Raw genomic sequence first — 21,935 nt, 5'->3', positions numbered from 1 at the left:
TTAACTGAGCTTTACCTGATTGCTTAACAAGTTTAGGTGTTCAGTGGCAGGCTGCATAAAAGCATCTGACCAGTGGCATTCATCAAAAGCGAGGGCTCGTCCGGGATTTGAACCCGGGACCTCTCGCACCCTAAGCGAGAATCATACCCCTAGACCAACGAGCCAGCGGTGCAGAGCCGACCTGCACAACAAGTGAGAAGAGTTTAAGGTAGAACGTGATTTTCATGTGACCATCAGTATGAATACAGCTAGAGTTATGTACTCTCTTAAAAAAACAAAAAAGCCTAAAAAAGTTTTCCCTAATTTTACAATAATCAATTTCGTTACTTCACGTTTCAAAACTCTTTTCAACTCCAACATCTCTGTTTCCAACTTTACAACGCAACGCCACCTTAAAAGCCGAGACCAAACCGATTAATACCTCGCAATGTCAAGTTAGTGCCACAGTTCCAGTTGGTGTGGCATTTGTCTCGAATTCATACGCGAGATGTGACAGGAATTTGTTCGCTTTTTATTTTCCCGTCTACAAAGTGCCAAAAGTTCAGGTGACGTCACCAGCCGCAGCGGCACGCGACCCTGCTGCCGACGTGGCGCGAGCTCGAGCGGAAGGGTTGCGCGAGCGCGACTGTCAGCAGAACTGGTAAGAAGGGACGAGCCTATGAATTAACTTTATTTCAGGAGAAATAACACTCGTGTTATATTTTGCCTGTGTGTATTTTGCGTTTTGGCTGTATGCTTCTATTTATAGAGTGACTTTCATTTGTCGCGTTTGCTGTTATTCTTTTGCATCAAGTTATTCGGGATAAAATCGTTTGCATTGTCGCTTTTGAAGCGCTCGCAGAGTATATATAAATTGCGTTAACATTCTCAAAATTAAAAAGTTACAGTAAAAAAGGCAAATATAACGGTGAAACGAATAAACGATTTGTTATCAAACGTGGGCGTTTGATTTCAGTTAGTATAAATGCAGTCTTTAAGACATCATAAAACTGCATACGTCTTATTGTATAGAAACGGTAACGTGCAACCTGAGGTTTATAACACGCTTTACATACACTTTCAGCGTTCGTGTTTTCATTTACTGAACGTCTATTTACAAACTAAAGTTTGAATGTGCCTGTAGGTGTATAAAATAAACGCTAGATGGCGCTGCTTTCCGCGTTAAAACAAAGGCGCTTGAGAGCGAGGCGCCATTCAGGGACAGCGCTGGTGCTCTATAATGTGTCTGAATGCTGTTCTGTCAAAGCTTTTCTGTTCACACACACGTACACGTACAGATTGCTTTTACTGCATTATATATATACCGTTGGTTATAGCCTAGATGATGAAGAGTTGTAAAACTCAAATCTAAAAATAACTATAACACTTTTTTTTGACGTGATTAGATTAAAAACAAAATATAATTTAGCTGAATTACAAGCCTTACTTGCACATTTATGTATGCAGGCTATGTGTGCATGTACAATGCCTTAAGCTATAGTGAAGGCCATTTGACCAATCTGCAATTTTTTCTTGTGCATGCCAAAATATCTCTAAATAAATCCTAGTGAAATCCCCTGGTTGTTATTAGGAAGGAATGGAATGAAAAATTAATCTAAGACTTAAATAAGATCCTGCTAGGTAGAAATAAAATAAAATCTGAATTACTTGATCAAATTGTTCTTGATCCTTTTAGGATTGATTCCAAATTATTATAGAAATTATATTAGCAACCCATTAGCATTACTCTCCTAAATAATACCCCGTTTGTATGCACTACAACAAACCAGTTTATAGCCTATCTGCATTTTTGAGAAATGAGTCTCCGAGCAACGTATTTTAAGAGCAGTATAATGTTTCTTTTCACTCTTTTCCTGATCATCTGTGCTACCGATCGATTTCTGGCTATTCTGCAAACTTAGCCAGAGCTCAGCTGTAGTCAGAAGTTAGTTTGTTGCCAATCACAGCCAGTTACGGCCAGCTGTTTGTGATGTCTCTCATTACACTTTGTTTGTTTATCTATTTTTTTTTTTATCAGAGCACCATGTCGCAAGATGAGGCCGTGGAAGACCTGATTACAAAACCTCCCCCTTCCCTCCAGCCTGCCGTCTCTGATGAGTCCGCCACCGGAGCTGCAGCCAATACAGATGAAGTCCCGTCTCTGTCACAACTCTCGCTAGGCACATCGGCCCCTGACGTAACCGATGCGACCCCAGAAGAGCATGCTGCAACCAAAGGTGTTAAAGAGACGCAGATTCACCCATCAGAAGAAAAACCTGAGGGTCAGGTGACTGAATGTGTGGATTCGGTGAGCTTGGATCCAGATGTTACACAGGAAGACGCACAGGCAGCAGAGGTGCTTATAATAGGGTTACTCTGTGTTTGCGTCATGTAACAAAATCCATAACATATTTCTTTGTGTGTATTTTGTGATTGTTCTTCGGCTGTGTGGATGTTATCAGCCTCTGGATGAGTCTAAATCTAAAGGCTGGAGTAGTTGGGGCTCCTGGGGGAAGTCACTTCTGACCACTGCTACATCCACTGTGGGTAAGGCACCATAGTATTACACCATAGTAGTACTTCCTTTCACAGTTATCTGTTAGGTAACACTGACAGAGAAAGAGTGTCTATCTATCTATCTATCTATCTATCTGTCTGTCTATCTATCTGTCTATCTATCTGTCTATCTATCTGTCTCTATCTGTCTGTCTGTCTGTCTGTCTGTCCGTCCGTCCGTCCGTCCGTCCGTCCGTCTCTCTGTCCGTCTGTCCATCTGTCTATCTATCTATCTATCTATCTATCTATCTATCTATCTATCTATCTATCTATCTATCTATCTATCTATCTATCTATCTGTATTTATTACTGTCTGTCTAAATCACTTACCAGTGTACATTTTGACATATTTGATATGTTAAGGTAACACAGATCAGATTGTGTTGCATGCATGTACAGTAAACAGGAAAAATACATACATAATTTTTTCAGTAAAAACAATAATATTGTAAAATATTATTACAGTTTAAAGTTATGTTTTTGTTACATATATTTAAAAAAGCTTTGTTTTTGTGATGGCAAAACTGAATTTCCATCAACCATTACTTTAATCTTCCGAGACATTACTTCATTTCATAACTTTAGAAATTATTCCAAAAGGCTGTTGATTTGGTGCTTGGTATTATGAATGTGCAAAATAGTTGGCCTGTTTAACGTTTTTGTGAAAACAATGATGCTTTTTTTATTATTTGATTTATTGAAATTTTTTAAAACTACAAATATTTTGTAATATTGTAAATGTGTTTACTGTTACTTTTGATGAATTGAATGCATACTTGCAGAGTAACAATTCCTTTTGTATGTATTTATATATTTATTAATATATAAATACATACAAAAAAACAAAACAAACAGATGTTCTGATTACAGAACAAGTACTTGCTAAATAATTTAGATTAGTTGCCATTCATATAAAAACACATGCGTGGCGTAATATTAGGAACTAACTTCTAAATGCAGAAAGCTTATAATAGATCTGTTCTTGCAGGTAAATGCAGCTCTAATGTTTAGTGTTTTTCATCTTTCGATTGTGTCAAGGTCAAGGGTTAAGCTCCGTGAAAGAGAAAGCAGGTGTGGCATTACGAATTCGTCAAAGCTCATCGTGTGAGGAGGCAGAAGAGGCTCACGAGCATCCTGGGACAGAGGCGGCAGAACACGTTCATTCAGAGGAGGTGCACAGAGGAGTCCTGTCGACCATCAGCAGTGCCGTTCAAAACACTGTGAGTCTGCACACATGTACCACACATCATTAGCCTTACCATGATTTACAGTGATCACTGACATGTAACAAAATCAGCCGCTACACTACACTTGACACATCTGAGATAGCAGTAAGTCTCGGCTGACTGCTTGTGGATGGAGTCACCTCAGATGAATAAATCTTTTTTTCTTCCCCTGGCTTTATCAGGGAAAGTCAGTAATAACGGGAGGTCTTGATGCTTTGGAATTCATTGGAAAGAAGACCATGATTGTCTTGGCAGAGAGTGACCCAGGTTTTAAAAAGACCAAAATACTGATGCAGAGAACCGTTTCTCTTTCTCAGGTAAGATGGTTAACAAATGCTAAAGTAACAGTTTTCGCCGTGATTATTTGGCGTTGTAGTGCCTACAACCATCTAAATTTGGGTGCTAGAAGAGACGGTTTCAGCCATATTTTCAGTGTATGTTTGTGTGGAACTTCTCTGCTATCTGTGTTTATGTCTACAGATGTTAAAAGAAGCAAAGGAAAAGGAGAGGGAGAGACTGAGCAGTCAGATGGTCACCGAACCAACCGCCCACTATGGTATCTTGTTTGACGATTACCAAGGCTTGTCTCATCTCGAGGCACTGGAGATACTTTCCAATGAAAGCGAAGGGAGGGTTAGTAACACACACCGTTGGAATTTACCCATAATACATTTTGCAGGTTTATTTTGCACTAATGATCTTCTCACTGTACAGCTTTTCCACTATTGCACAGCTACATATCAAACAAATAGACATGAAATATTAATATGGATTTAAATGTGTGAAGAAAACATCTACTGAGTGGTACGACTGACATTAAGCTAGTATAAGCAAACTGTAGTCCGTGTGTAATTTGTTTAAAAATTCTGTTCAAAATAAATGATCTTCATTTAGGCAGCAGCTTCAGTTTCTTCAGTTTGAGATTAGCTGTTTTCAACGCCGATGAATGTTTTTTGAAGACCAAATCATGATACTGGAATGATTTCTAAAGGATCATGGGACATTAAAGGTTAGAGTAGCGGTTGAAGAAAGTTCAGATTTGTATAGATCAGGAATAAATTACATTAAAGTTTAAACTGTAATAATATTTCACAATATTACTGTTTTTCTTATATCCAGCCTTTCGTCAGTCTAGCACTACGTCAGTCACGAAATCATTCTCCTTTTCTTCTTTTCATCGTGCACTGCGTCTCTCCTCATTTAAGGTGCAGGAATTCTTGTCCACTTTGGAGGAGGAAGATTTGGAAGTTATGAAGAAGGAGCTGATTGCAATTAAAGAGATCTTCATCGCTTACGAGGAGGAGGATCCTGATGCTGCTTCGGGGGAAAACGGTGAACTTTATTCACAAATTCAGTGTTCAACTCCTCTCTGTGAGTCTTCAAATGCCAACACATAATTAGACAGATCCAGGTCACGGTCAAATCTGGACCACAATCAAGATGTGCTTAATAAATCTGCATTACAATTGATGCATTAATATAGATTAATCAAGGTAAAGCGTCACATTCACACATTTATTTTTAAAAACCACCCAAAGATTTTAAATTAAAATGAATAATAAATAATTATTATGGCTGTGAAATGATTTTGAAGTCTATAATTATGGTTGAAATTACCAAGTATGGAAAAACCTAATATTAGTACATCTCAATGAACAAACATTGATTTGATATGACGGGCGACTCAGTCAGAGCACTATAAATATTTCAGTCTTCCACATTTTTGCCCTTGGGTATTAAATTTACGTGATCTGTGTGTTTCAGCTGCTGATGGAGAGGAGTTTGCCGGTGTTCTTACTGAGCTGCTCTTTGAGCTCCACGTTGCTGCAACTCCAGACAAACTGAACAAAGTACACGTACACACACACACGCTGCATATATCCACATAAATGTGTACCTACACTCTCCACACATATGTTATTCACAAGCATAAACACTAATTATACAGTGTATCCTGCAGGCCCGTATAAAAGCTCAAGATTGGGTGCGAGAAGTGGAGCAGTCCAGGGAAGATGTCAGAAATGTAACAGAGGAATTAAAGGAAGAGAGCCCCACCACTAGCCCTGCTCCAGAAAAGGAGGAAAAGAAAGAAGATGAAATGAAAGAGAGTGGAGAAGAGGGAGAGAATAAGGAAAGTAATGCAAAGGACGGAAACTCAGTTGCTGTTGAGGTGAGAAATGTCTTCTGTGTTTTATCACACTTTAACTATAAAAATAATCACAGTAGCCATTACTCCAGTCTTCAGTGTCACAGGACTCTTCAGAAATCACATTTTGTGCATCATCGTTTTTTAAAACGTGTATATCTACGTGCGTAGAAGGTATATCTGTCATCAGTGGGCAGTCTTGCTGAGGTGACCGCTCGGAGTATAGAGCAGCTACACAAAGTGGCCGAGTTGATTTTACACGGGCAAGAGCTGGAGAAGCCAGCCAGCCAGCAGGCCACTATACTGGTCAGGTGAGTTCCTCTGCCATTTCTATAAAACGTTATACGTCTTTTTTTATTAGCTGTTTAGTGATTGTTGCGTATGCTCAGGTTAACCAGCGCCATGTGTAAGGAGGTCAGATGCCTGGCCCAGAAGTTCTCGGACACATTACTGGCCGCAGGGGTGAGTCTGAAGGACCTGAGCTCAGTTCACTCTGAAAACATTACTGGTGACTTAACTGACCCCAATTCATTTCTTAATTCTCTTACTGAAGTACGTGTTATTGCAAAGAAAACAAACATTAGTCTTTATCTTTTATCAAAATGTAGCAACTAATAGCTCAGCCTCTGTAATTACTTTATTTTTTCAGATGCTATCACTAAGCACTTCCAAGCAGAACGCAAAATTAAAATGTACAGAACATACAAAAGTTTGCAAAAACAAAATCATGACGGAAATTTTAAGTGTGAAATTTGACAATAGTTTATGCATGCGTTTCCAGTGCATTGACTTAACAAACACCATCTGATGCTTTTAAGAATGGTTTAAAACTTTATTTTTCAGGATAGGTCAACACTGCCCTCTGTTGACAGGGGTGTTGAGCATTTCTGTTGCATTGTTTTCATTTTGTTGTAGCCAGGACCAGATTTACTAAATGGGGCAAATTAGCACGAGGCCCATAAAAGCTATAATGAGAGTGAAAAATGTTGTGAGAGATTTACTGACAGTGTGCAAATGAAAGAACACGGCCAGCTCATTTCCATACTGACCAAGAGCAGCGCAAATTAGCAGCTAGCGCAACCACATCAAGTCACACAAAACTGAAAATTGTCTGTTTATTTAGTCAGTAAAATAATATATCTTCAAGTATGAGGGTAACCAAATGTTTGCTTGTCCCCATTGACATCCATATGAAAAGAAAAACACAATGGTAGTCAATTGGATCAGATTTCTGGGCCAGTGTTTCACTCACATTATGAAAATATTTAAATTATGAAAATAGGTTGCAAACGCTGCTGCATGTGTTGTTATCATTAAATAAAACTATTAAGAATCAGTTAGAAATGCATTTGTGATCGTATCATCTATATATATATATAGTCATCTACTGGTTTAAGCATTTTTGTGTTTAAAAAAAAAAAGTTTAGAATTAACATCCTCCTTTTTTCCGTCTCTCTCATTTTATAGAGTCAGAGAAAAGCAGAAGAAGTAAATCCTCTAGTGGACAGTGTGATGCTGGAGGTAAAACAGAATGGGATATTTCTTTCATAATTCACAAGTAACAAATGAGGAGACAGTGATAGGGGACTTGATGACGATAATTCTAATGATTGTAGTTGTGATGATGATGACCCTTCATCACTACACCGTGTTTTGTTTCCTCAGGGGTGTAATAGCACTACCTACATTCATAATGCATTCCAGCTGCTGTTGCCTGTTCTTCAGGTCTCACACATCCAGACCAGCAGAACTGCGGGCAAGCCAGCCCCAAAAACAGCATCCACAGAGTAGTGCCTTTATTCTGTTTGTTTCTGTCTGTATCTGTGTTTTTGTGTTTAGGTATGTTGCTTCAATATGAGAGCTTACACCAAAAAGTGCAATTCTAGTCTATATATAGACTCTTACCATGAGATAATTAGGAAAATAAGATTGAAACTCCTAACTTATTTAGGAAGCTGCTTATGTATCATTTTTTTTTAAGTTACTTTACCAGAAATTAAGATTATTAATCAAGTATTGTATTGTCTGAGCAGATCTGGAGGTCTGCCACTGCTATTTGCTTAAATTAATCAATCATTCATATGCCGTTACCAGTTTTTGTTTCTAATAAAATGAACCAAGAACATAATCTGTAATGCAAATAATAGGAAACTAAAGACTGAAATCTCAGTACTGTGTGTTTTTATTCAGCATCTGTTGTGTAAAATATCCACTTCTCACCGTTCTCAGTACCAGTTACAAATCTCTGTACATTTTAAGGTAAAGTAAAGATAAAAGGTGCATTATAGAAACACGAAACAAGACTGTTATTATATAATTAAGAAATCACATTAGTGTTGCCGTGCTGCTTGCGAAATGGTTTTCGGCCCAGTCATAGAAATGTTCCAAACCGATTTTGTTGAGACTGCGTGACATAACACTATATACATATTCCTGCCTGATAACACTAAGACTATCAGTTTTAGGTCTTTGTAAGAAACCTACACAGCTTTTAAACACACACAAACACACAACACCACAACAACTTTTAGAAATTATTCTCTTAGTTTCTGCCTTTCAATAATGTTGTGCAGTGCAAAGCTGGAAGATGAATGAATGCAGTGAAGTCTTCTTAAACTTATGAGTTTGGTGTGTGCAAAATGTTTAAACATCAGGGATATTTATCTTTCCAGGTAGGAAGCATAAGCGATTATGAATCAGTTTTCCTGCTTTGATGGCAGTGACAACAAGTGCACTGGAACGGCAACAACAAGACGACCCTCAAAAAGGGAATGGTGTTGCAGGTGCTGGCCACAGACAAATGCTATAATTCCTTACTGATCCATTGTGTTAATTTTCTGGAGCAGTGTATGTTTAACTATGGGAAAGGCACGATGAACTTATCTGGCCTCTGTCGTGTTGTAAATAAATACATTTTCTATTTAATAAAGTGCATCTGCTCTTATATTTGAGGGGTTAAAGCCCCCCATCTTCTTCATGACCAATACATGAAAAGTTGCTTCGATGATGCAAGTAAGCTAGACATGGAAAAAAAGAGAATAAAGAAGAGGGTAAAATGACAAACATTGAAAACGAATGATTCTGAACTGCTTAGCTCGTTAATGAGAGACTGGAAACGTGGTAACTTACTCTGGGCTTCACAGTGGCCCTGTGCTCCCAGATGTTGAAGCTGATGTGTTTTTTTAAACTCTGTAAAAAGAACAATGTTTATTAAATATGTATCTTGTAGAACTCTATAACCATGGCAACATCAGACTGCCAGGAGGCCATCTGTGGTGTAATTTATTCTGCCCCGAGCAACATACTGGCATCAAAGATCTACCGATCGTCATTATCAGTGTGACTGGATGAGACATTATGCAAGATTCAAAGACTGTTTCAGTCTATACTGGAAAGGAACTAGTAGTGACATCAAAATACTAAGAGTATACCATCATCAAACTTCAGACACTGTTACATCAGCCGATGAATGAGGAAATCGAAGCGGACATCTTTTTGAAATATTAATTTGCTTTGTAAAGTCTCCACTTACATTGAATTTAAAGCATACAGCAAGAATTTAAGAAAATGCTATGTTTAACATTCTGAACACATGAAATGCTTGGGGGGTTTTAACTTTTGGAGCATTTAATCCAAATTTATAAATTAATTATATTATAAAAATGAAAACTAGACTAATATTTTACAATTTATTTAAATGACTTTATTATTTTTTTATTATAGGGTTTACATAGCCATTATCTGAAAATATTGTATACAAAGTGATCAGCTATTTAATTGACATATGACATGTAGATGTATGTATTTACCCATACACACATTCGTATAACATACACATACTCTTATACAAATACTACATACATATTGTACCTGTCCACTGCAACCGTTTATACTCCCAAATTCTTGAAGGGAAACAGATTTAAAACCCACATGTGCCTTTATTAAGATACATTAAGTTACTAGGAGCTATTGCACTCTCATCTCTTAGGATACTGCTTTTTTCCAGCATTAACATTAGCAAGAACTAAGCAAGGTGGTAATGCAATAACCTAATTATGTGATATCTTATAATTCTTTGTTGTACGTAAAATTAACAAGCAATATACAATTATAAACTTATGTAAAACACACAGAGTGCACCCCTAATTAAGTTATACATATTGAAATATTTTATGTCTTATAAGCTATTCTAAGGGTAACACATAGGTCTCTTAGCCAAAGTTCGAATACAGACACATACATGACTTCAGACTTCCATTTCTGTAAAATTGCCTTTGTTTGCTTAGATCAAGCTTAAAGAAACCCTTGTGACACATCTTTACTTCCTTTATCTCATGTATCTCCAAGAATACGTTGTTTGGGATCAAGTGGCAGTTTTATATGCTTATGAAATAAATCATACTTTGACAGAATGGTCTAATTTTATGATACGTCCAAAATGAGACAATGTATTTACCTTCCTTTGTTACCATGGCATTGCATTGCTCGTCTTCCTCATCTTCATTTTGTGAGGTCTCTGGAAATTCAATGTTAATCAAAATATCAAGTCATATAATGTAATCAGACAGAAATGTGTAGTTAACACATCATACAATTGATTTCTCTCTCTGCTTTAAAGTTGCAAGATCATTTACAGCAAAATGAGAGATGCTAAAATTGATTATAATTTGTCATTAGTATCTATTGGACTATAATATATATACGATGCTAGTCATCTAAAAAGTAGGCTCTACTTTATGAATATGTAAATGTGTTGTGTGTACCATTCATACCTGTAATCTCATAGATTGGCGGCAAATCTAAAACATCAGAGACTATTATTACACATAAACATACCATAAATACATAAGGGAATATACAAATATACTGTATAGGAACCAGTTAATATACGCACTTACTGTTGATAGTATGTGATGTGTGTAATAGTTTAGGGAACAGTAAATAATTATTCAATGCAGAATGTCTGCTGTTATATTAAATACAAGTAAATGGTGACCGCAACCCATAAAATGGCACACAAAGTAATCACATGGCTCCAGAAGAGTCACATATGTGCTTTTATGTCTCTTTCAAAGCTTGCCACCCTCTGAATCCCATCCACTTTCATGATATGGAAATGAATTAGCATGAACATTCTCAAAACTTTTATATTTATATCCCACAGAAGACAGTAAGTCAAACTGGTTGGAACAGCACGAGGTGAGTCATTTTCATCACGAGTGTCATCATTAAATTGCTCCGAGACCTAATCTGTTTGCCTGGCACCCGAAGTAGTTTTAGGGAATCTGCCACCGTTACAGACTCTTCATATTTAATTATTGTACTCTGTCACACTGTATAAAAAAATATCCAGAAACTTACTTCTCTTGCATGTGCGGTCAGCCACCTTCAGAAGGTCTTCTGGGAAAGTGTAGATTGAGAGTTAGTGGTCTGGAGAATGTCTATTCGAGTAAGAACACTCAGGGCTAGTTAAAAACGTAAGGTCTGCATTGTGTTCTCTTCTGGGTAAAAAGAGTGCAGTGTGATAAAAAAAAAAGTTGTTTGTTTACCTTCTGTTCTGTTTCCCACTGAAGATTTCCCAGAGAAAACATAACCATCTGTAGAGATGAAGGAGACTGAAATCTATCAACCTTTAATAACTATAGAAAAACTATATAACAATATGACTCACCAACCCTTGTTATTACTATCCGTTACTATCCGTTGTATAGTGCTTTGGAAAAATATTGGACACTTGCTTACCATTGCTGCACATTACTATGGACACATCAGGGACATCACTCATCACTGAAAGTAAAAAACATGTGAGAACTGAATAGCACAATTACAGAAAAACTTTGCAGTTCTTTGCAGAAGTAAGTGTCCCTCACAATTTTCTTTTTGTTTACTGAGCACTTTGGGCTGATGTCCATGGGCTGAAACCGGCATCAAATGGGACTTTCCTAAAGTGAGAAGACAAAAATAAGGTCTCTACAGCACTCTCCATTATTGCAATTATGTATTCCAAGTTGAAAATGTTTGTTGGGCTTGACTGGACTTGTTTTGTAGAAGTGACACTCACGTTTTCTGCTCTTAAAGATCAAGTTGCACACACTCAATAGGGTTACCACAAGCACAGTCAGCACCAGAGCCATCCACAGTGAAGTAATCACACACCACCGGCCATCTAACAACAAGAAAAGTGAAGAACAATAGCAACAGAAAACTTATAAGAGAGTGCAGCGTGTTTACAATACTTAAACATCAGACTCACCAAGTTTGAACTATCCCCTTGTCTTTGCCAAGTTTATTTTACATTAACTCAAACAACCTTGTGTGGAAGTGTGCTGTCTGAAAGGATTTGTGGTTTTGGATAAGTCAAGCACTGAGTAGACTGACTTGATGTTTTGCTATAATATATTTATCAAAAGTTAGGTTGAATTATGAAGTCCTGCTGTCTCCTTCCATGCTTGACTCAGTAGAGAGGATAAGAGACATACTCAGCTCTCCTTCAGAAGGAATTTATGAGAGATGGAGAGAGACTTGGGTGAGAATGAACCACAATGTAGAAGTACGTGTTAGGGGGAAAACTATATATATATTTGTGTGTGTGTGTGTGTGTGTGTGTGTATGCACACACAAGGGCATCTCAATAAATTAGAATGTCATGGAAAAGTTCATTTATTTCAGTAATTCAACTCAAGTTGTGAAACTCATAAATTCAAATAAATACAGACAAACGGAAGTATTTTAAGTCTTTGGTTCTTTACATTGTAATGACTTTACCTCACATTTTGGTCTTTTGGAAAGTATGTTCATTTACTGTACATGTACTCAATAATTGGTAGGGGCTCCTTTAGCTTTAATTACTGCCTCAGTTTGTAGCACTGATAAGGTGGTATGGAAGCCCAGGTTTCTTTGAGAGTGGCCTTGGTTTTCAAAAAACACAATGGACCAACACCAGCAGATGACTTTGCACCCCAAATCTTCTTAGACTGTGGAAACTTAACACTGGATTTCAAGCAACTTGGGCTATGATCTTCTCCACCCTTCCTCCAGACTCTATGACTTTGGTTTCCAAATGAAATTCAAAACTTGCTCTCATCTGAAAAGAGGACTTTGGACCACTGGGCGACAGTCCAGTTCTTCTTCTCATTAGCCCAGGTAAGACTCCTCTGACGGTGTCTGTGGTTCAGCAGTGGCTTAACAAGAGAAATGAAACAACTGGAGCTAAATTCCAGATGGCTCTTAATGCCTTGACCCCCCTCCAGCCATTTCTTTTGAAGTTCACTCAAATTCTTCAATCTGTTTTGTTTGACAAACCTCATAAGTCTGTGGTTCTCGGTTGGTTGTGCATCTTTTTCTTCCACACTTTTTATACAATACATCAATGGGAAGCTTATTTACCCAGTTTTCAGATGATTTATAAATCTCAATTTCAGTAAAGCTGACCTTTATAACTGGTTTTATGGTCAAATTTATGCTTCATGCTGCAGGCAAGCCTTGATGTTCAGATAATACTAATAGTAATATGTTTAGATTGGCGAGAGGAATATCATTTTGTTTTAAACGATTAAGGTCAGGTTTATTGTGTTTTGTTTTGTGTGCAGCGTGTCACTGAGGCAGCTAACATTTTTTGGCAGTTTCTCACCTTTTCTTTTTTGGGTCACTGGTAATGCGGCAGATCTTGCTGTTTCATTGCTCTCCTGGTAGTAAAAGAGGAAACTGCTGCTGGTTGTTTGACACTTCAGCTCAACCGTCGAAGCTGTTGCTCGGAAAGACAGTGTAGATGTTTTGAGCGAAAAGGCAGTTGGGTTTGCAGAAGTAGTGTTTTTTAAAATGGCGGTGTCTTGTGTTGGAGAGCTGGTGTTTTTTTCTTGCATGGATATGTTCAGATCTGGACATTTGCTGTTGTCGGGTAGGAGGCAGCAGTAGAACAGTCTCTTTTGGGGTCCAGTGTATAGATCACTGTTGTTGAGAAACGCAAACTCACTAATATTCCATCCAGAGAGATTGCCTGCCTTCATAACCAATTGCACCATTACATGCTCTTCTATGAAACGCAAAACAAACACAGTTACTGTTATTGGTTATTGCTGTAGACAATAAAAAAGCAGCTGTAATATTAAAACAATGTGAAATAATAAAGATCTATCCCACCTGACTGTGAAGGGACTGTGTTGTGGAGAAGCTGCAGATCCATTTCAGTCTTACACAGATACCAGCCTTCAGAATGTGTGTGTTGACTGCTGGCATTTATCATTTCTGTCGCACATGGAGGGTCGGATGGAGAACACACCTGTGCATCATTCTCAGGTGTGCAAGGGTCAAAGGGCTCACAGAGAAACTCAATTTGTGATATTTCTGACAATCCAAAAAAAAAGATATTAATATTTTAATTAGCTGAAACACATTCAATTTAAAATACATTACATTACAGCAAAGAAAAGGGAAAATCCTTTTTAAACTCATGTGCCAAGTATATTACAGCTGTACTTTGTACTCATTATATGATTTTTTTAATTTAATGACTGTATGTATATATTTCTCTTCCTGTTTCTCGTTACAGTTAGAGTGACATTTCCTGTCTTAAAGCTACAACACACCAACTTAAGATTGTCTCAAAAAATGTCTAAAACATTGAAAACAAACGCGTATTGGTATAGGCTATATTTGTGCACAGAATCCAATGACACACACACACACTTAGTGGTTTTTGTCCTACCATTAATTACCATTGTAGTCCAGACCACAATGATGTAGTCATCGGTGTGAATGCAAACTGTTTTATCACGATTTAACATTAGTAACATTGCATATATCTGTCTCTAAAAGACAAGGTACAATGATGTTTCATGCTGTCAATCATAAAAAACATTTAACACACTTTGCTCTGAAACGCATGTGCTCTCACAAACCCTGTCATATTTCACTCACTCATTGCTTGACTGAAGACCCCAAGACATCTTACTCCATTTTTTTGTACTTACTTGGAAAAAACTCTGGTAGACACAAGATGAAAGTGAGAAAGAAGAGGATGCCGAGTTTGAAGGCACTTGATCTTGTCATGGTAAAAGAAGCTCCTCTGTAAGGTCACCTAACCTTTGAACTTGCTGAACACACATTGGAAATCTCACGCAATCTCACACCTGTCCTTCGGCTTTTTCAATTCCACTATTATCTTAAAATAATCCTACGTATTTAACACACAGACTTTTTTAGCGTTTCTCCCTTGTGACTAACACAACACATTACATAGGTGAAAAGCTTTACCACTTCCTGTCTGTCTTCCTGTTTAGTGTAATTTTGAAAAAAGAAAGAGCAAAGAAAGACATTTCAGTTTGTTAATGTGTTTGCTTGTCTTATAAAGATTCAAATAATTTTAGACATTAGTTACAATGTTATTTTAGTATTATCATACGATTTTGATTTTGATATTGATATTTATGGTCAAAGAGTTAAAAAAAAAGGGCTGATGTTATGCTGGATGGCAGCATTTTAATGTCTATAACTAAATTTTTCAAGCCAAGTCAATCCAACAAGTTAAAGTTTTATTCAACTTTTATTCATTGAAATGAGTTTATAAACAGTTCAACAGTTCAAATACAGAAACAACAAAAAAACCCTATGTTTTCATATTATCCTCGTATTATCCTTTTATCTGTAAGGGTGAGTTTCTATGACAACGCTGTTCAGTGCATATCTTGACTGCATCTTACAAGCTGTTGTTGAAAGTAAAGTAAGACGTAATGCACTGAAGCTCAAATCTCCAAAATTTTCAAATTGCCTTTATTAACAAACTGCATATTTGAAGTCTAAACGAGTACATTCTCACCTAGAAAAATACATTCTGTGACACAAAAACGGTGTTATTTAAAAAATTATAGTGGATTTGGGTATCTGCCATGACACTGTCTTTGAAAAATACCACAGGCGGAGTGGTTTAAAGTTCTGTTACAGAATATCACACACTTCTCAGCCAATAATATGCAAGGTCCTATTCTTTTTTTTTTTAAATCTGTTTACATACCCAAAAAGTCAGTTTCTTTTTAACTGGTTTAACAAAGCAAAACCAGAATCTTTCCAGGTACCCTCTGGCGCACACACACACACACACAAACTCTTGGCAGAATGATTGCGCAAGGCTGTGTGAGAAAGAGCCTGAAGGACATTCCCTCTGCAGAGCAAACAGGTTTGATCAGGGACAGGAGCATCCAGTTATCAGGGCAGGGCAGCAGGAAGGTTCTCATCAGGACCCACACTGGGATTAGGAGAGCTCTCAGCACCAAGCCCCTTATCAGCATCATCCAGTGAGCTCACTGTAGTGGACTGCTGCTGCATTTAAACCCCTTAAGCAGTATTTGAACTTACTGTTAAAACTCAAACCAAAACATGAGGAAAACACAATTTTTATATAAAAAAAAACAATGCTTGCAAAGTCTACATTTATGTGATAAAAAACTGAGTAAATGATAGCAAGATTGTTACATATTATTATAAAATCATTTGTATTCTAAAATATTTTAACATTATTCCTCTGATGCCAAAACTGAATTTTCAGCAGCCATACTCAAATCTTCAGTGTCACATGACGCTTATTCACAAGAACTTATTCTAATTCTAAATTAGAAAAAATATTCTAAATTCTAAATATCAAAATTATTCCACAAAATTACTGCTTGAGAAACATTTCATTACTGTCAGTATTAAAAGCAGTTGTGCTACTTCATATTTTTGTAGGATTTTGCAGCATGATGTCTTTACCATCTTTAGATTAATTAAACTAATAACTAATGGATTTAATATTTCATTTGTGCACAGCAAAAGTAGCAGATATACTATAGCTATACTATAGCTTTTAACCAGTGCTTTTCCATCACGATCTTGACAACCAACAGAGCATGTAAAACTTTAATATTCAATATATGTCTGGAAACACTACGTGTTGTAGAAATAACATACTGTGCTGTTCAGCCTTTGTCAAATAGAGAATCAGATGCTTCTGTCTGCAAATCTGCCAGACATAAGTTTCACACAATCAGTGAAACACTATGAGCTGGCATGTCTTGCTCACTGTGATATTACATTCAGCTCTTGTGACCTATATTAGAAACCTGGGTGATGAATTCATGATGGATCATGATTTTTGTTTTCTCATTTGCTTCACTTCACTTTCAAATAGATGGGTGATGATATTTCCTCTGTCACCCATAATGATCTCGACTGCTGCAACTACAGTACGAATGCATTATGCATGTGACTTGTCATGAGAAATGAGTTTTTTTGGTTTTTTTTTAACAGTAATAAAATCTTTGAAACGCCTATATTTCAGACAGTCTGGACAACCATCTTCATGACATCCTCTAGATGGAGACACTGCCTTTCACCCCCCCAAAAGTGTAAAGATTAATTATTGTGTTGCGTATGATTAAACAGTGCATGATCCCTCACCACATTATTTATGAATAATTTTTGTCGCACGATAACACGTGCAACTTTTAAAAAGTCAAACTTTTGTATCAATGTGCACAATCACGAGTAAACCCACACAAAATAAATCAACGCCCCCTTTAAATAAAGTTATGTGAGGTGAAAGTCCACGTTTTAAAGCGAAAATTAAAATAGTTTTGCATACTTCAAGAGCAAATTGTAGTTAGAGACGCACTGCTACGGCTTTCAGGGCTAGTCTTTACTCCACGCCTTTTCATCCAAAAGTGAATCACGCGATTATAACAAGAGTTTAAAGAGCCCTGCTCTGTTCAACTACTAAATGTGCAATTTACATCCGAAATAAGCGATAAGAGCAGCTATTAACCCGCCAGGTAAGAGAGCTCATTTGACGCGCTTGTGATGTGGGGTTATTTTGGTTGACAGCTGAAGCCCTTTAGAAGTACGTGCGGCTACAAGTTCGCAGACAGTTATGCGGCAAAAGGGAAATGAATCAGCCCATAAACGCTTATAAAATGCGGTCTCATTCAGCAGGAAAGCACGGGGTTCAGACTGGCCTGCGAGCGCCGGTAGTTTCGATAGAGAGAATCGATACATAACGAACTAAAAAGTTGTTGCATATGCACGATGAATATTTCCAGCTGGGTCCGGCTGTTCTGACAAAGGAAGTACGGAGAGGTGGGTTTTATTGATCTACTTAACAGGAAACGAAAGTGCTTTGGAAAGTATTGTGCTGTAAGTATTGTATGGCATTGTATTGGTAAATACATATTTGCATATGTATCGTAAACTAGAGGCTCGGTTCACATTAGCAGGTAAACTCATTTATCACAATAGAGCGTAGAGCTCACTTAGTATAGAAACGACAACAGCTTTGTATTTGAGCTATTTTCGAATTTTATAGAAATGTTTCTTTTTTTTTTTTTTTTTTTTGGAATAATCTGTTTTGGTATAGGCTAATCTAAATCCTTTGATTCACGAAGACGTGAGGCAAATATGTTGTTTGTTAAGCTGTGGATTTCTTGGGAAATGTTTTTCTAGTTATAAATAGAGGTAAAAAGTCTATTCGTTACTGAGAATTCGTGTATACGTTCAGGGTCTCTGTGGACAGACTTCAGGTGGATTGTTTCGAGAGGGAGCCGAGGAAAAGAAAATAGATGCTCGCATTCCCTACCAGATACACCCACAGAAGCACAGCTTTCCAGAGCCCTGCATGTCTTTGTATTTTTAATTAGTGTCTGACTATGACCCAGCACTAAAGATAGAACAGAGAGAGCAGAGAAACGAGAAGAATGGAGATGTGCAGCATGTCCTTGCATTTGTTTTTATTTTTTCCCTTGTTTGAGCAGTGATCATTCTCCCTGTCGATATGCGAGGCTGATGTTTAAGTTTAGGTTTGATGAAAAATATTCATTTAGCGCTGTCCACATTTCATCTGCACCAGTGTTGCAAGCTTTTATGAAGATACGTGGTCATTAACTTTTAACACATGAGAGGAGCTCTTCTTTTTGGCTTGAAAGGTACACAACTGGTAGATCAACATGCTACTTACTTTCTCTCAAATATGGTAGGAAAGTAAATGACGTGAAATGTGGAGGATGTTTACTGTGATAAGGAAGTTTAAATGATGATGGGATGCATGCTCACTAGGCAACAGAGTTGATTGTTAAAGACACGGTTATAATGAAGTACTGCTGTATGCTCTAAAGCTTGCGTAGGCAAACTATTTTGCGTCACACTCAAAGATTTGACTTATTTCAGGATGGTGCACCTGTCAATGTAAGAGAATGCAATAAACAATGTGATGGCGTAAGTTCTTTGTACGACTGCAGCTACATGCTCTGCTACTACACATTGACTGGTCTTACCTGAAATATAAGCATATTTTAATGTTAATGTTTTTTGCTAATTTGAAGAATTCAGGAGTTCCCCATTCAAGTAGGACTTGCATGGGTGTTCAGAATAGTCGTCTGGAAGCATTACAAATGGCCACAGGGTTAACAGGCTTTGAAAGAGACTTTTGAGTTTCACTCATATATCACAACAGGGAAGAAAATATTATCGCAACTTTGTTGCATGCTGGCATTAAGCTAAATAACCTGTTCACCAAAAAGAATAATTCAGATTTGTTCACTGATTTATAGAATTTGCAATTAGTCACACTTATCTTTTATCTCTGGAGCATAAACAGGGTACAAACTTTATATAAAAAAAATTTCATGTATTGAATATTAGATTCAGTCGATCTCGTGTTTAGTTGATCATGAACAAGTTTTTTTTTTGTTGATTTTTTTGTTTATGAAAGATATGTCTTGCTTCCACATTTTAACAGTTCAAGGATCGAACCCTTTACAAATGACAAAAAAAAGAATCTGTGATTCCAACTTGTGGCAAAAGTTTGGTAAGAGTTCCAGCATGACAATGCCCCTGTGCACGGAGAGATCCACGGTGTTCTCAATCTGGAGTAGAACCTTGACTAGTCCACACAAAGCCCAGAGCTGGACCTCTCTGAACACCTTTGGGATGATTTGGAATGCAGACTGCAAGCCAAGGCCCATCAGCCAACATCAGTGCTTGTCTTTACTGTGTGTGAATTGGAACAAATCCCTGCTGCCATGTTCCAATATAGTGGAAAGCCTTTACAGAGAAGTGGAAGGTCTGGCAGTTAAGGAAGGAAGAATTTCTTTTTATTGCCATTGGTTTTGAAATTAAATGTCAAGCATTTGGGCGCAGTATTCGGGTGTCCACGTATTTATATCCGTGTGTTAATAGTAATCTAATCTTTCAAACTGTTCTCCTGTCATCCTCTGAGCTCCTTGGGATTTGTTGATTTCTTACTGTGTCTGTCTGTGAAAAGAGACATTAATAAGTCATAGCAGATGAATTATGGATTGAAGTGAATTCAGCCTTGGAAGTTCTATATAAAGGATGGACTGCTGGATTATTACATCATTGCGAAATGTGTTTGTAGAACATGTGCATTGAAAACGTGCATGCATTTGAAAAGCATTTGAAGTCTACGCGGCATGCTTTATTTAAAATAAAAATTAAAAAACTGTGTTACTGAAATTACCTTCAAGTTAAAAAGGCTGAATGCTTCTAAGAACCGCGAGTATGCGATCACAATTTCCCAGTGTTTAAATGTTTGGGGTCTTTACATTTTTCGTAATGTTTTTGAAAGTCTCTTATGACCACCAAGCCTGCATTTATTTCTTAATCTCTTAAATGTAGTTTCTGAAGTAATGTTTATTTGATCATAAGCGTCCTTGTGTCGTGGCAGTATACAGTATATATTTTGGAGAACCTGAAAGTCCTGAATGTGTTAGAGTTTGTAACTAACGGCTCCTGCTCTACTTCTTTCCTGCTGATCCAGTACGGCTGCCGCTAACACTGGACAGATGTGCAGCCATTATGGTTCTTGTTTTCCTCCATGACAGCTCATGACTAATCTGTCCCAGCGGGCTCTGCTCTGCACTGTGTTACATACAAAACGCTGGCTAATGTATGCGCTATTGTTCGGCATAAATTGCCAGTTTCAGTGCTTCCTGTTCATACGTACTGTAGCTTTCATGGTAATATTTTGGATAGCTTTTGCCATTGTTCCCCAAACTTTAGCTTCCATCTTTGAAGTTGAAAGCGGTTTGTATGTAGTTTTAACCTCATGCACATCATTTGCCTGAGTGGTTTTATTTAGTGGGTCACTGCAGCAGTGGATGTACTTTGTCCTCTGGAGTCAGATTTATTCTCTCTCTCTCTCTCTCTCTCTCTCTCTCTCTCTCTCTCTCTCTCTCTCTCTCTCTCTCTCTCTCTCTCTCTCTCTCTCTCTCTCTCTCTCTCTCTCTCTCTCTCTCTCTCTCTCTCTCTCTCTCTCTCTCTCTCTCTCTCTCTCTCTCTCTCTCTCTCTGATCAATTCAGCAGGCTTTAAGGTGACCTTTGTGGAGGAATGTTGGTGTGTTTGGCCCACTGCATTTGTTCAGTCATCAAAAAGGTGGTTCAATACAGCCGACATTTGCTCAATAGACTTTCTTCGTATCGCACAGACTGTATTTCACAGGGCAATCTGAGACTCCGTGGCTTTTTTTTTTTTATAAAATATATTTATGGATTTCTTCCTTGTCAGATTGGAGTCTAAAAATTCAGCCCTGATTATTGTTGCGCAAAGAAAGACATTGGTTTTCTCAGAACTGTATTTGTGGTTAGTACATGTTCTTGGACAAATGGACCTGTGGTTCTCATGCGGGCATTGGAGGTCTGAATCTGGCTTGCATCATTTGTTTTTGTATTAGCTGGCTTTCTTAGTTTCCTATACTTTTTTCCACACATCATTTAGAAAGATGGCAAAAAGTATTTGATGGTTCTTGAGCTTTGGTTCTTGTGTGGTCAGCAATCTGGCTTGTACATAGGACTTCAGGGTTATTTGAATTAAAACTGAAATCGTGATGTGGCTAATTACAGCTGTCATCAGCAAATAAAAAAATAAAAGCATTAAATAAATAGTTTTACTGTAAAATATTATCATCATGATCTTCATCATCAACATTATCATCTTTCTATTAGTTTACTAAACCTAGTACTATTTTTTTAATTTTATAATTAAATAT

The 21,935-nt window shown here is 37.4% G+C and overlaps 3 protein-coding genes and 1 non-coding gene across 6 annotated transcripts in view; 2 read left to right on the top strand and 2 right to left on the bottom strand.

Annotated features, from left to right (window-relative positions):
• Window positions 1-92: 92 nt before the first annotated feature.
• trnap-agg lies at window positions 93-164 on the bottom strand. The gene has a single exon. It is a non-coding gene; the product is annotated as a tRNA-Pro (tRNA).
• A 270-nt stretch (window positions 165-434) lies between these two features.
• On the top strand, window positions 435-8,076 carry fam114a1 (family with sequence similarity 114 member A1). 2 transcript variants are annotated; one of them, XM_043247704.1, is made up of 13 exons: window positions 435-640; window positions 2,018-2,335; window positions 2,442-2,526; window positions 3,574-3,755; window positions 3,944-4,078; window positions 4,242-4,394; window positions 4,967-5,132; window positions 5,526-5,611; window positions 5,722-5,931; window positions 6,079-6,218; window positions 6,297-6,369; window positions 7,375-7,428; window positions 7,573-8,076. In XM_043247704.1, exons 2-13 carry the CDS (start codon window positions 2,024-2,026, stop codon window positions 7,696-7,698), a joined length of 1,722 nt encoding a protein of 573 aa, XP_043103639.1. In that variant the 5' UTR covers window positions 435-640; window positions 2,018-2,023; the 3' UTR covers window positions 7,699-8,076. The 2 variants fall into 2 exon arrangements, with proteins under 2 accessions (XP_043103639.1, XP_043103648.1); XM_043247713.1 differs by having other exon boundaries at window positions 436-640; window positions 4,967-5,093.
• si:dkey-192k22.2 lies at window positions 8,072-15,146 on the bottom strand. The gene is made up of 12 exons (XM_043247726.1): window positions 14,877-15,146; window positions 14,047-14,250; window positions 13,538-13,939; window positions 11,969-12,073; window positions 11,778-11,849; window positions 11,650-11,694; window positions 11,457-11,504; window positions 11,269-11,307; window positions 10,680-10,706; window positions 10,364-10,423; window positions 9,037-9,096; window positions 8,072-8,924 (listed from the first exon to the last, which is right to left on the bottom strand). Exons 1-12 carry the CDS (start codon window positions 14,953-14,955, stop codon window positions 8,863-8,865), a joined length of 1,203 nt encoding a protein of 400 aa, XP_043103661.1. The 5' UTR covers window positions 14,956-15,146; the 3' UTR covers window positions 8,072-8,862.
• A 2,362-nt stretch (window positions 15,147-17,508) lies between these two features.
• klhl5 (kelch-like family member 5) overlaps window positions 17,509-21,935 on the top strand; it is a 51,018-nt gene continuing 46,591 nt past the window's right edge. Inside the window, exon 1 of one of the 2 annotated variants that reach the window (XM_043240909.1) lies at window positions 17,509-17,708. The gene's annotated coding sequence lies outside the window, so the exon portion shown is untranslated. Of the gene's footprint in view, window positions 17,709-17,845; window positions 18,013-21,935 lie in introns of those variants that run through there. The other variant, XM_043240917.1, reaches the window with a different exon arrangement.

This window comes from Puntigrus tetrazona, chromosome 1 (assembly GCF_018831695.1).
Source record: "Puntigrus tetrazona isolate hp1 chromosome 1, ASM1883169v1, whole genome shotgun sequence".
Taxonomy (NCBI): Eukaryota; Metazoa; Chordata; class Actinopteri; order Cypriniformes; family Cyprinidae; genus Puntigrus; species Puntigrus tetrazona.
This window is presented reverse-complemented; position numbering and strand designations above follow the sequence as displayed.